Source organism: Pygocentrus nattereri, chromosome 7 (genome assembly GCF_015220715.1).
Source record: "Pygocentrus nattereri isolate fPygNat1 chromosome 7, fPygNat1.pri, whole genome shotgun sequence".
Classification (NCBI taxonomy): domain Eukaryota; kingdom Metazoa; phylum Chordata; class Actinopteri; order Characiformes; family Serrasalmidae; genus Pygocentrus; species Pygocentrus nattereri.
The window spans coordinates 38,306,505-38,321,565 of NC_051217.1; the positions used below are offsets into that span (position 1 = coordinate 38,306,505).

Sequence of the window (15,061 nt, forward strand, 5' to 3'; positions counted from 1 at the left end):
ATTTAACAGAAAATTACAGAGAGGCCTCAATAACTATGTGTGAATTTACACACTTGTTCAGTATATAGTGTCCACGTTCGATAGATTTCTGTTAAAAATGGTCCATCAAGGTTCCTTTACTAAAGGCTTTGACTTTATGTAGAACCATAAACACTCCATCTGTAAATGGTTCATTGCATGGCCAAATGGTTCTTCACTATGATGAAAGAAACACTTGGTTCTTTTAATCAGATGGAGCCTTTTAAAATGGTTCTATGTGGCATGAAAAAGAGTATCGCTTTTACAGAACCTTTTTGAACCCTTTATCTTTATTACAGCTTTCTCATGACCCAAGAAATGCTAAACACATTCAGTGATGTTGAGGGCTGGACTCTGGGGTGGTCAGTCCATTACTCTGAAAACACCAGCAGCTTCTTATTTTCTTCTTTTTTGTCTTTTTCCTTGTTTAAGTAACGGTAGGGTTTCAAAGATGAATGCTTTAAGTGCTGTTTATCTGATAGGGCCGGTTTTGGTGGTCTACCGGGTCCTGCAGGTGGTCGTTAGGAGTTCCATTGTCTGTGTTTTGTCGCAATTTAGTCTCGTGTATTTTTGACAGTGGCCATGCAAAGCGGCTCTCGGGTGGTGCAGTTTTGTTGGTGTTTGGAGTAATTGTGACCAAAGAGAGTGGGTTTACACCGTGTTGAAGTGTCCCCCCTCCATGGATGCTGTATCCTCTCGCACAACCCCCTCCCATGTTATGTGTAGGGAGAGCACTGGACAGGGCTTTTTTGCTGCCTGTTGAAATTCTTGTTCAAAATAAAAGAGCATTCGCCTCTCTGCACTATGTTTGCGGCATCTTCTTCCGTACTGACGCCACAGCTGGTATCTTTGGGACCAGCTGTAACTGGTTGGTTTTAAGATTGGAATGACAGAAATGGACGGTTAAACTTTAGACACCAAACATGTCTTGGCTGGTCAATTGCATTTGGGATAAAGGGGAAATTGTGCAAATTTGATCTTTTGCCAAACTGTTCTTTTAACTCAATTGATACACCCGGTTTGAATTAGTTCAATGTTAGATCTTGGCTGTGTTTTTGCTGAGAACAATAGGATTCGCTGGTAAAGACAGAAAATCTAACTGAAAGGGACTGTCCTTCAACATAGACTGCATCTGTTCCAGATTTCTATCTACACTAGCCTACGGGTCACGAACTGCCCATGTTTTAGTTGTGTCTCTGTGGTTTATGATAGAGGAGGGAAGGGGTAATGCTGAGTATCCGGTGGTTTAAAAGGAATGTTGCCTGATCCAGTCAAAGAAGAAAATGATGATCAAGAGAGATGAAGAGCAAACATAATGAGCTCTCTGTGAGAATAAGTGCATCTTCATATTGTATAAATGTATCTTTATTCAATTCATTCCTGTACATAGGAATGGTTTAAATTACTTTTCACAACAACAGAATTTTTCCATTTCATTGTTATGAAACCTTGCATTTTTTTCTTGGAAGCTCAATGTTAATATTAATGAATTATAAATGTTTTCACAAATTTTGAAAAACTTCCTCCCGGGATTGATGACGCTACGAAACGTAATATTCCTACAACCTCAGGCAACTGAGTAATTAATGCACTACGAACATGCATGTGTAAGTATATGGCAGTTTTATGTAGGGATTATATATATATATAGAGCCCCATGTTACCAACCCCTGGACTAGGACAATGTATGTTTACATAGTTATAGTCTAAATTGTAAATAGCAGTAGTGCTATTTATGCATAAACTCATTTATTTTTAATTGTAGCTGATTTTTTATGTTACAAAGAAATTTGAGATGTTCCACTGTATGGCAAAAGGTGTGTGGAGTGTCCACACACAAACATTGGCAGTGGAATAGGTTGTACTGAAGAGGTCAGTCAGATCAGGTCTGCCCTGGTCAACTAGTGCTAGTATTGTGAAATGGATGCATCGAGGAGCAACAACAGCACAGCCGTGAAGCCTTAGACCAGGCAGAGAGGGCTGTAATGTTGCCTATCCTCTGTTGCGTTCTTCAATACAGACTTCCAAACTGACTATGAAAGCAACATCAGCACAAGAACTGTGCATTGGGAGCTTCATTTAGGTTTCCATGGCCGAGCAGCTGCACACAAGATCACTATGCTCAGTGCCAAGTGTTGGCTGCAGTGGTGCAAAGCATGCTGGACTCTGTAGCAGTGAAAACATGTTCTCAGGAGAGATGACTCACACTTCACTGTCTGTCTATCTAATGGATGAAAGTGACTGAATCAGGACAAAATTATCAATAAATATCTTTTTTTCATAATTTATCCATATTCCATATTCTGTATATCTGAAACAGCTTCCATTTGAGCCCAAAGAGACAATAAAGCCAAAAGGCCTATTCACATCAAGTCCACGTTTTACACAAGAACAGGAAATGCACTAATTCCATCTATAACATCAGAACTCGTCGTTGCTCTTAAGGTTTATTTGCTCATTTTAATTCTTAGAGCTACAAGTTGAAGCAGAGCCTCAAACTTGAGCCGCAGCAGAGCTTTAGTTCTCGTGAGATGCTGGATCTCCTCGTGATGGTTGTTTTCTTAGCAGAATGGGCTGTTTCCAGTCTCTTAAAAGCTAAAAAAAGAATGATAACTTTGTCACTGTTACTACTTAATGGATCTATTTCTTCTTCTGCATTTCCTTCTAAAGCTGGGCCAAAAAACTTATCAGCATAAACAAAATTCATATCATTCGATACATATCGCGATAAATGTCAAATCATTATTTCTTTCAAGTTTGGAGGCTGATTTTTGCTCCTGGGTGGTTAATTGTGGTTTTAAACTATCCTTTATGGTCAGAACACAACAAACACTCAACAGTGGAGCATTTCACAAATCTGTCATGTGACAGTGGGAGAAAATGTCTGGTGGTTTTCATCAGCTGGAAAAGCACAGCTGCAATTTTTCTAATAGCCACAATTTAAAAAAGAAAAGAGTGTTTTTAGCTGTGTGGTGATGAGTGCTCAGCTATCCCATTACAAATGCTAAACAAGTGGCCAACAATAGTGCTAAACTGATAAGTTTCTCAACCATGTCAATTTAATACAACCCCAATTCCAGTGAAGTTGGGACATTGTGTAAAACATAAAACAGAATACGTTAATTAGCAAATCCTTTTCAACCTATATTCAATTGAATACACTACAAAGACAAGATATTTAATGTTCAAACGGATAAACTTTATTGTTTTTTGCAAATATTCACTCATTCAAAATGACACACAATGTCCCAACTTCACTGGAATTGGGGTTGTAAATCATTGATAAAGTAGGCCTAGTACAATACATACCGCAGTCTCCCTGCTTTCCAAGGTTGAAATCGTAGCTGGACAGCACACAGCTCCTGTCTTACTAACTATGAAATAAGACTGAGTGGAATGGAGTATTTTCCCAGCAGGACCTGTTGGAACGATATCTGAACGTACGTGCTTCCCTCTTTTATTTAGAGTGAGGCAACAGTGAAGCTGATTGATGCCAGGGAATTCTGGAACCTTCTTCATCAATCATGCTAACAAACACTGGCCGCAACCCTCAGAAGTTTGCAGTGCCCTCACATCCTATGTTTAAAATAGCAGCAAAACTGGAAAACACAAAATGTTTTGTGAGACATATTCAACGCTGATGTGTTTCACTTGTAGCACAACTCTTTTTCTCCTCAAGGGTCCTTAAAAAGTCTTGATTGTGCAGACATCAGAGACCACCTATCATCTATTTAATTTAGAGTCAAAATGATATTTAATATGTCCACCCTTTGTATTTTGTTTTTATTTCTGCTTCCATTCTTTTCAGGAGAACTGCTTTTATCTGCAGGGACATTTTTCCACATCTCCAAAGTTCAGTCTTAGAAGTTGGTTGCATTCCCCAAACAAATTCAATGATATTGAGATCTGGGTGGTCTCAGCCTTTTGCCCAGTACTGTACATCATCTCTGCAATTGTGTTAAAAGTATTGAATTTAACGTAAGGATGCAGACAACCCGCTGCCTTGTTCAAACTGCCAGTTTATGTGCATTAACAATGCCGCATGAAAATGCCTGCTCTCCATCCAAGAAGCCTGACTCTTAACAGGTCAAGAGGCAGCACTTAGGTCTAAAATAAGAAAAAAACTCCCAGTGAACCGTGCCAGCCCCTGGTGTGGTCACATGGACCTTTTTTAGAACTATGTTAGAGCTTTTGCGGTCATTCCTCTGTTTCTGGCCTGACCTGCACTGGTCCACTTGGTTCACATGACCGCAAGCAGCCAAACAAGTACTTAAGCAGCATCTTACACACTCAGCAACTGTTGTGTTCGTCCATCAGCAAGTCAACACTGAGGTGTTTAGAAGATCCTCCATAAAGCCTAGATGCTTCTGTTTGCTCTCCTCTGGTTTTGTTCACATGGGACTCACAGTGTTTACAGCGCTGCCACACAACCATACAAACCTACACACACAGAAAGAGAGGATGAACAAGGGGATTAAGAGAGATTCATGGAAGCAAGAGTGCTTTTTCTGTCATACCCGTGGCCTAAGTAAATATTTAACACTGCCAGCTTTGTGTCTGAGTCATCTGTGGGATGAGGAAACTGGATAGCTCTGTTCAGTTCATATGTTGTCTCTTTTGAGGTCAGTGATCTGGAATATAGATCCGTTTTGATTGACACTCCATTGTTGTTCTATTTTTGTTGTAAGTTTGTTGTAAGCTTTTCACTGTGCACAGTTTTTGACATACATCCACCAAATTTTGCAAAAATGTTGCTCATAAATGAGAGCAGTGTGCTTGAACTTTTTGGACCGATCCAGTATAAGGTTTTTGAGGAAAAAACGTTTAAAGATGAAAATTTTCCATTGAAAATAAATGGCGGGCTGTTTAGAACTGCCACAAATAATGTCACAATGCAGTGTTTTTTGAGATATGAGTCAATGAGCCAAAATGAGCTTTCTCTGCAGGGTCGCCGGGCTCTCCCTTAGAGATAGGTTGAGAAGCTTAGCGATTCAGAAGAGGCTCGGAGTAGAGCCTCTGCTCCTCCACGTTGACAGAAGCCAGTTGATGTGGTTCAGGCATCTGGTAAGGATGGCCTCTGGATGCCTCCCTAGGACACGTTGGAGGGATTATAGACCCAGGACACACTGGAGGGATTATATCTCTCAACTGTCTTGGGAACGCCTTGGTATCCCTCCGGAAGAGCTGGAGGAAGTGACGGGGGAGAGGGAGGCCTGGGCCTCTTTGCTTAGGCTGCTGCCCCCGTGACCCGGACTCAGATAAGCGGATGACGATGGATGGATGGATGTAGTAAGGTATCAGTAAATCTAAGGTGGCAGTGTATTTAAGGCATCAGTAAATTTGAGCAGGAATTGAATTTCAGGTATCAGTAAATTTAAGGTGGCAGTAGATTTAAGGAAGAACTGAATTTAAGGTGGCAGTGTATTTAAGATAAGTCAGTAAAGTGCTGTTTAACTAATTAAATATGAAATTAAATATGGAAACTGAAACTCTTATTTTTATTACAGTCAACAAGTACTTTTATTCATTATTAGTCTTTATCTTAGTAATACTATTTGTTGAAATCTGCCCAGGTGGGTGGAATTGCACCAGATGGGATGCTCATGAGTTCAATTACGAGCTCAACAAAGACATCACTTATACAGGTTAAAAGAACAGGGGCTCAAGCCCCCTTGGGTTTATCTGTCTGTGTACCTGTGAATATGAATATACTTCACTCTTCGGTCGCCTTTCATTTTTATTATCAAAATCAAAGAAATATTACCAAAAAAAAAGTGTTTGCATGCAGCTGTACTATTCAGGGTGGCAAGTTAATAGACACAGGACTAAAGTCTCTAAAAGTGTTACTAATGATACACTGTCACTGAACTTCTGTTGTAATACATGGAGAATATTCTTGCTGAAATAATTAAGGTCATCCCTAAAAAAGATGTCATCTGGATGGCAGCATATGTTGCCAAAACTTGTGTATGTCATTCATCATTAATGGTGCCTTCACAGATATGCAAGCCACCCATGCCATTATGCACTACAGCCCCCCTATACTATCATGAATACTGGCATTTGAACTGTGCACTGGTAACAAGCTGAGTGGACTTTAGCCCCGGAGGACACAGTGTCCATGATTTCCAAAAAGAGTTTCAAATGTTGATTTGTCGGACCACGGGACACTTTTCCACTTCACTTCAGTCCATTTTAAATGAGTTCGGGCCCAGAGAAGGTGGCAGCATTTCTGAATCCTGTTTATATTTGGTTTCTTCTTTGCACTTTAAAGTTTTAACTTGCATTTATGTATTCAGTGATGAACTGTGTTCACAGACAGTGGTTTTCAGAAGTGTTTCTGAGTGATTTCTGAGTGATTTCCACTACAGAATCAGGTCTGTTTTTAATGCTATGCCACCTGAGGTCCCAAAGATCACAGCCAATACTGGTTTTTGGCCTTGTATCTTGCATGCAGAGATTTCTCCAGATTCTCTGAATCATTTAATGTTATCATGTACCGTAGACGATAAAAAGCAGAAGTTCTTTGCTGTTTTATGTTGAGAAATGTTATTCTTGAATTCTTGCACTATTTGCCTCCACAGTCTTTCACAGAGTGGTGAACCCCTCCATATGTTTACTTCGGAAGGTCTCAGCCTCTCTGAGATGCTCTTCTATACCCAGTCATGTTACCAACCTGTTACCAATTAAATACCAGGTGTTTTTTAGCATTCTACACCTTTATAAGCCTTTAGTTGCCCCCGTCCCAACGTTTTTGGAATGTTATGTTGACATCAAATGCAAAATGGGCAAATATTTTGCAATAAACAATAAAATTTCTCCGTTTCAACATTTGATATGTTGTTGTTATACCATTTTCAATTACGTATAGGGTTTAAATGATTTGCACATCATTGCATTTTTTTGTATATTTTGCACATCATTCCAGCTTTTTTAGAAATGGGGTTGTACAACAAGATGCTGGTCCCGTCCTCAGTGGTGGTAGTTTAGCCAAGACTACCAAATGACATCATTTTAGACTTTTCCCCCTTTTCCAGGAACTCTTCTATTCTAGCAGGAGGCCAAGACTGTTATTTTGTGACTGGGTGGCACAAGACAGAGCAATGTTCCAGTGTTCTATCCTAGAATCCATGGGGGGGCACTTCTGCCAGAGAGCAGCAGTTTTTAGTAACCTGCAGAGATCTCTTACTTAATCTTAGGAGGTGATATCACACCACATCAGAATCTTGTCTGTTTCCCTCATTCGCAGTTCTGAAAAAAGGGGGATAAGAACTGCAGACAATGGGATTCTTTGTGCTGTCCTGGAAGAGCTAAAACCTGCTTCCTCTATTACTGGAATTGCTGATCGGTGGAGCACTTTGTCCCGCCACTTGGTTCAGATGGGAAGAAATTGCTCACCAGCAAAGCATTTTACTTATATAATGCTCACTTTAATTTTTCTCTTCATCTGGTCACATTTAAATATATAGTGGAATGTTAACCTAACTTATTTATGTTACTTTATTCAAGATCCATTTGTAAAATATCTGGATACTGTTGCCTGATCTGTATATATGTATATATATATATATATATATATATATATATATATATATATATATATATATATATGCCAGAAGCAGACTTTTTTCAAAGTCATTTGGGTCATTTCTTTTGATCCATTCATCATGAAATTTATACACAATGTAAAAGGCTAAATTATTCAGAGTATGTCAAACAAAAATTAAGTGATTAAGAGATACTTTTTTTAATCCCACAAACAGGGAAATTCCACCTCTGCATTTAACCCATCTGTAAAGTGAAACACCACATACACACTAGGGACAGGGAGCACACTTGCCCAGAGCGGTGGGCAGCCCTATCCACGGCGCCCGGGGAGCAGTTGGGGGTTAGGTGTCTTGCTCAAGGACACCTCAGTCATGTGCTGTTGGCTCTGGGGATCGAACCAGTAACGTTCCAGTCACAGGGCCAGTTCCCTAACCTCCAGCCCACGACTGCCCCAATTAGGTTTTCTTCTGACAGCAGTGATATATTACCCATATAAATCTGTTTAGCTGAAATGAAATAAAAGAACTGATTGGCTTATAAAGATGGCCGTGGATAGCTGTTACTTCTCTCACCTTAAGAGAGAATTCTGCTATATTTGAATTGTTTAGACTACATAAAGTCATGCAGATTTGGTTTGACATGACATGCTCTGTTCTAGAGAAACGTTCTTAGTCAGAATTCCTTACAGTGGTGGTGATCGGAACCAGACCTGAAATGCATGCAGGCCAAACAGGACCCAAAGAAAACCTACTTTTACTTATTTAATGCTATTTGAATATTATCAACATTACATATAAAAATGCACATGTAGGTTCACTGGTTGTTTGTCTTCTCTATAATGCACCACTCCACAACAATCCACTCTGAATGACTTTCTCCGCCAAAATTGCGATTAAATCAGTGGAATCCCCATTGAGGGAGAACATGCTCTCCACACCAGGACTCTGGTTCCCCGGCCTGGGATTCAAACCCAGGTGTTTCTTGCTGCGAGGCAACACAAAGACAAAACTTTGGAATAATCAGGTCATTAAAACTTATGTCAGCTGCATGTGCTAGCTAAATGAATGTTAAATCTTTTGGATATTCTTATTGAAAATAAAGTTTAATTTTCATCCCTATTCTTTACACAGACAGCATTAGATGCTTCAATGTTCAATGCCCAAACCATCTGGGACATTGAGATATTAATATTTTTCCACTCTATCCAGCTCTTCATTTAGCAAGGGAAACACAAAACTGGTGGAACTACATCCGTGCAGGACTTGTTTAATCTCTCTTTTTTGGTTATCTGGCTTCTGAATTGAATGTTAATAGTGGTCTAGCTGGACAGCAGGTATTTAATATGTATGGCTTCTTCAGGAGGCAATCCATAGCTGCTCCATGTGTGCAAATGATTGAGTATAATGAAGAGAAATGAAACATTAGATCAGCTTAAGTGTTACCATCCCACATTATGTGGAACATTGTATTTACTCCATATGGATTTTGTCACAGTACATTACAATTGCCTTATTACTTTTGTCTTTTCAGTTGTGAACCAGGATGGCCAGCCACTCATTGAGGGCAAACTGAAGGAAAAACAGGTGCGCTGGAAGTTCATCAAGCGCTGGAAAACCCGTTACTTCACTCTGGCTGGCAACCAACTCCTCTTCCGGAAGGGGAAATCAGTAGGTGTTCATATCTCATACTGCAACAGATCAAAGCTATGAGCTAATCCCTGTACTGCTGGATCTGCTTTCTTGTTCACCAGTAACCTCCCCCTGTCACGCTCTTGTAATTTTTTGTTTTATATTTCACCTGCCTCTCATGATAAAATAGCCAGTGGAACAACAGAAAATTTTTGATAAGGCCTGACCTGCCTTTAGAGGATTCACTCAAGCTGAACAGAATAATGTAGGCCCCGGTATGGGGCCTTGGGGTACGCCCAGAGCCAGGGCATGATATAACGACATGACTCATGTCTCTTTATACATAAAGAGAAGGGAAACTTTCATCCAAAAAGTAGAACATTACACAAAAAAGGGGAAGGGGAACTACAAGCCTACCATCGTGTTTTGACATTGCACATCAATTGAAAATTTTTGTTCTGGGACTTAGGGCTTCCATGCGAAAGTTGGAGCTTGGAGCAAAAGGCAAGGTTGTGCAAAAAGAGATTCCACAATCAAAACCATGCAGTGAAAACAAAGGAAATAGACTTGAGGTCAGTTTGTCATCATTGAGAAGAAATCCAAATAAAGAAATAGTCAGCTCCGGTTGATAAAGGAAAAGAGGGAAATTCATTCAGCCCAAGCCACAAGGAAATTAGATCTATTGTTCTTTTTCCTCCTTTGTCAATTTGAATGCATGAATCATTGTTACCGTAATTTCATTTAACTGCACAACAACAGGACCTTCTTTGTATCGGAGTGCCATGCTTGGGAGAAAATCTCTTTGGGGGAAAAATAGAACGACAGTCACTTTTCAGCATACAAATTGACTTTATGGTTTTTAATCACATAGTTATGCTTGGCGTTTGCAGTGTTTGCAGGGACAGGAAGGGCTTGTATTTGTGCATATACCCAGACTTCCAAATAGTTTTTATGTGCTGTGCTTTGAAGAAGCACAATGTGGGGCATCTCTGTGTTATTTGCTGTCTTTGCTCTCTGTTGCTGTGCCAGGTTGAATTATGGACAGATTTCCCTCGTTACACACATGTTTGGTTTTATTGTGTTAGCGAAATGCTTGTGACGATGCCAGTCATTTTATCTGGATGGTCCTCTGTTCTCTACCAGCTCCATGGAGGGATGCCATAACACACGGTTGACAAGTACTCCTAAAGTTCTTTGTCTTGTCTGAGCGTTTTTTAGCAAATTGATTCGGACGTCATCCTGTGCCTAACCATCCCGAGAGCTTTCTGGCAGTCCGAGCAAGGAAGCAAAGAATGAAATTTAGTCAGGAAGAGAGACGGAAACAATGGTAATTATCAAAAGAGGATGCTAAACAAGACTCCAAACCCTCATAACCCACAAACCCTCCCTAGCGTCTGTTCCCATGTGTCTTTAAGACTTCCCCAGAAACTTTGGATCTGTCCATTGCAATTTAACCTGGAGCAGGAATTGCTGCAATACTTTCCCCTCCATAACTCGGACCGTATACAATCAGTCTTTCAGCATTCTCTGGTTAGTAACGTGTGCATTCATGTATGGTGCGCACTTGAAGATAACACAGAACAGATTGTCCGCTGAATCTGCTGGAGAGGTGAATGGATGTGAATGCTATTCTGAGACATGTGGCACGGTTCATGGACCCCCCCCCCCCCCCCCCCCCCCCCCCACACACACACACCTGAAGTGTGTTCGCATTTTATGTACTGGTAGACAAGACCCTTAGGGGGGGCGTACCATTGAGCACAAAGCTCATTGGCTACTCTGTTTTCATTATCTTCTTCCCACCAAGTGTGGAAGGGAAAACATTTCCCGTTTTTAACGGATAACATTTGCAACCCTGGAGGCCTTTAAACAGGTATCTGTGTGATATATTGGGGCATCTATGAATTAAATCAAAAATGTGTAGAATTAGTGATATTGTGTACACCAAATGTGATTTTTTTGGAAAATGTGCTACCGCACTTTGCACATGTACTGTTAGAAGTAAAGGCTGGGTGCAGGTACATTTCTGTTTGTCCAGGTACAATGTCAGTATTCCTTCAAAGGTACAGCAGTGGTTTTAAGGTCCAATTGTGCTCCTTAAATAAGTTTTTCCAGGTGAAAATGACATATTTGTACCTTTTCATAAACAAATGTTTTAAAACAGAACAATAAAATAAAAAGCCTGGGGACGAGACAAGGTGTGTGGAGCATGGAGCACTTTTCGTAAATTGATTTGGACGACATCCTGTGCCTTACCATCCCGAGAGCTTCCTGGCAGTCCGAGCAAAGACGCAAAGAATGAAATTTAGTCAGGAAGAGAGATGGAAACAATGGTAATTATCAAAAGAGGACACTAAACAAGACCCCAAACCCTCATAACCTGCAAACCCTCCCTAGCTTCTGTTCCCATGTGTCTTCAAGACTTCTCCAAAAAACTTTGGATCTGTCCATTGTAATTTAACCTGAAGCGGGAATTGCAGCAATACTTTCCCCTTCATTACTCGAACTTTATACAATCAGTCTTTCAGCGTTCTTTGGTTAGTAACGTGTGCATTCAGAACAATGTTCTACAACTTAGAACATAACATTTAAAAAGAATTATAGTACAGTTATGTTCCCTGACCAAAAGTACTGAGATGTACCCTTGAGGAGACCACCCCATTAACAAGAGGAGCACTGCCCCAGTGACAGTTTTGTACCTTTATTTCTGAGAGTGTAGTTTTAATATACTATACTTACATTATTCATTCCATTTATATTTGCTTTACATTCTGTTTTGCAGGTGTGCAGAATGTTTTGGTTGTTTCTATGTCTAAAAAAAAAACAAAAAAAACATAAAAGAAAGGATATTATTTCTTTCAAGAAGAAGTGTGGAGTCAGCAACTTGGAAAATAACTCATAGTCATTGACTGATTTGCAGCTCGACTCCCTTAAATGATTCACAACTTGATATCATTTGTAACCCTCTACATACCAAGTGCAGCATATACATGCGATTTATTCTGACTTCAATACATAAATTTGAACTGACGATACTGATCATCATAACTGATGATACACCGATCAGGCGTAACATCATGACCACCTCCTTGTTTCTACACTCACTGTCCATTTTATCAGCTCCACTTACTATATAGGTGCACTTTGTAGCTCTACAGTTACAGACTGTAGTCCATCTGTTTCTCTGATACTTTGTTAGCCCCCTTTTACCCTGTTCTTCAGTGGTCAGGACCCCCGTGGACCCCCATGGTGTTAGTGTGTGTTGTGCTGTTACGAGTGAATTACAGACAAGTTCTTTGTTGCTCATGTAGAAATTACAGGGTGATTCAAAATGATTCATCCAATTTCAAAGCACCATATTTTTACAACAATGAGGCACCTAGGAACCAATCACAATCCAATTGAAACAGGGGTCATAGAGTTTAGACGGTCAATAAGGCAGTGAACCTCCAACAGCGCAGAGCATTTGTTGTTGGTACCAACAGTTCCAAGAAAAGGTCACCAGCATCACCAGGTCTCAGGCCGTGTGACTTTTTTTGTGGGAGAACGTTAAGGATTCTGTTATGTGCCACTCCAACAACACTGGATGATCTCCGAAATTGTGTTGAAAGAGAGTACAGTGACACCGACATACTCAATCGAGTATGGAATGAATTTGATTATGGTGCTGATGTTGTCCATACAGCTGGAGGAGGTTCATACTGAGCACTTGTACAATTACATAATAAACGTTATGCTCAATTAAACCATTTGTTTACTGCAGTGTTCTGTAATGATTTACGAGTGAAATAAATCATTTTGAAATGGGACGAATCTTTTTGAATCACCCAGTATTATTGATTATTGAATATGTAAAAATGAAAGTCAAAAAAAAAAAAGCCTGTGTTTGTAATTATTCTTACCTGGTTTCTGTCTTGGCCCCCTGCCCTCCCACCCAGAAGGACGAGCTGGACGACAGCACCATTGAGCTGAGCAAGGTACAGAGCGTGAAGGTGGTGGCGAAAAAACGGCGAGACCGTGGCCTGCCCCGGGCCTTCGAGATCTTCACGGACAGCAAGACGTACGTTCTGAAGGCACGGGACGAGAAGCACGCCGAGGAGTGGCTGCAGTGCATCAACGTGGCTGTAGCCCAGGCCAAAGAGCGCGAGAACCGTGAAGCTACCACATACCTGTGAGTTTGAAGGACTACTGTTACTACCAGACAGTGCTTTGGCAATGGGAGTTTGCACTCAGTGGATGCTGTGGACTCAAACAATTCCAAAGTGACTTCATTTAGATGAGTATGTGCTACAGCAAAGACTAAACGGACTGTTGGATGTTCCTTTCCAAAGGCAGAAACTTCAGTTCTGTTGGCTTAAACTTCCAGCCCTTAATGTCAAACCGCAGGGTTTCCTAACACAGTGCAAACCAGCATTCTTCACTCCAAGTACTGTGCTGCAACTGATGGTGATAAAGCAGGAAATCTGTGAAAGATTAGATTGATTCTAGTCTGGGGTTGTGCTGGATTATCAGTGTGCAGTGCTGTGCAAAAGAGACCAACCTTTCATTTCCAGTTAAAATGTCTAGGACATGTTATTATGTTATTATTCAGTGTCAGAAAAAAGCTGGAAGCATATTTAACAGAACATTCTATAATTATAATGTTGCTGAAAACCTCATGTCCCCAAAATGGTAACTTTATAGAAGAGGAAAAACATTCTGTACTGTAATGGAAGTTAAGGTAAATGTTTTTTCCAAGTAATTCTGGAGTCTTTCTAATGATCCATTCATCATAACATTATAACAAAGGGGAAATAGTCACTGGACTTTTCATTATTCAAAAAAAAAAGTTGAGATATAAGTTTCTACATGACAAGTTTCTACGATAGTGAACAACTAGCATGGCTAAACAAGACCGGCATATGCAAAGATACATGAAATACATTAAATACATACATTTAAATGATGTGCTGTAACTATGTTCCCTGCAGAGGGTGTGTTCTCATATATTTTTACTTAGAAAATCAACAGAACATGTAAATTGACCAGGGGCACTCAAAATTTTGCTTACGACTGAGTTTCTAAAACTGGTCTCCTAACAACCGTGCAAGACCTAGTAGACCAACAAAACTGTCCCCATCAGATAAACAGCACTTAGAGCTTTCATCTTTGAGAGAAAAGCAAACTCCATGGGTGTTTCTGTCCATCCTTCCGCTGTGAGAAGTTAACTCAGCACTATGGGTCTGAAAGGACGTGTAGCTGTCGAGAAGCTCTTGCTGAGAATAGGAAACATTTAGAAAAAGAACATTTGCACTAGAACCACAGAAACTGGACACCTGAGATGTGCAGGAAGGTTTTATGGACTGATGAGTTGTAAGGATGATGCGGGTCAGTAGAAGTAAAAAAATGCAGCCAAATTCTAGGACTGAACTTCAGAGGTGTGAAAAATCTCCCTGTAGTTTTCTTTGAAAATCTGAAAGCAAGTCTTCAGAAAAGAATTTTTTATTAAATATATTTTGTTTTTTTTGTTTTTTTTGGTGAAATGAGTGACTTTACCCCTTAACAAGCCATCATGTACCATTATGTCGTATTACACACTTCTATAACCTAAGAATTGCTCCATTAGTTAGTGGATTGTTAAGGGGTTAATGGCCATTTTGACTGGAAATGAAAGAAATGAACAGGTGATCTCTGACTTTCACACAGTATTGTAGAATTTCTTTTAATAGTGTCAGAAAGCCAAGAGCTTCGAAACCTAGAGCTGTGGTCATTTTATGGAAATGTATTATAAAATGCTTTTGTTATTGCAGATGATGACTGTGACATTTATGTGTTAGTCTAGGTGTGACCCCAAAATGTGTTAGCAATAATAATAATTAAATCAACTG

General features: G+C 40.0%; 1 protein-coding gene across 3 annotated transcripts in view; it reads left to right on the plus strand.

Annotated features, from left to right (window-relative positions):
- Nucleotides 1–14,104, plus strand: part of veph1 (ventricular zone expressed PH domain-containing 1) — a 177,810-nt gene extending 163,706 nt beyond the window's left edge. For 2 of the 3 annotated variants that reach the window (XM_037539969.1, XM_037539970.1), the window contains exons 13-14: nucleotides 9,097–9,233; nucleotides 13,133–14,104. In XM_037539969.1, coding sequence (XP_037395866.1) covers nucleotides 9,097–9,233; nucleotides 13,133–13,369 — 374 coding nt within the window. In that variant the 3' untranslated portion in view covers nucleotides 13,370–14,104. The remainder of the gene's footprint in view (nucleotides 1–9,096; nucleotides 9,234–13,132) is intronic. The other variant, XM_037539971.1, reaches the window with a different exon arrangement.
- The last annotated feature ends 957 nt before the right edge of the window (nucleotides 14,105–15,061 follow it).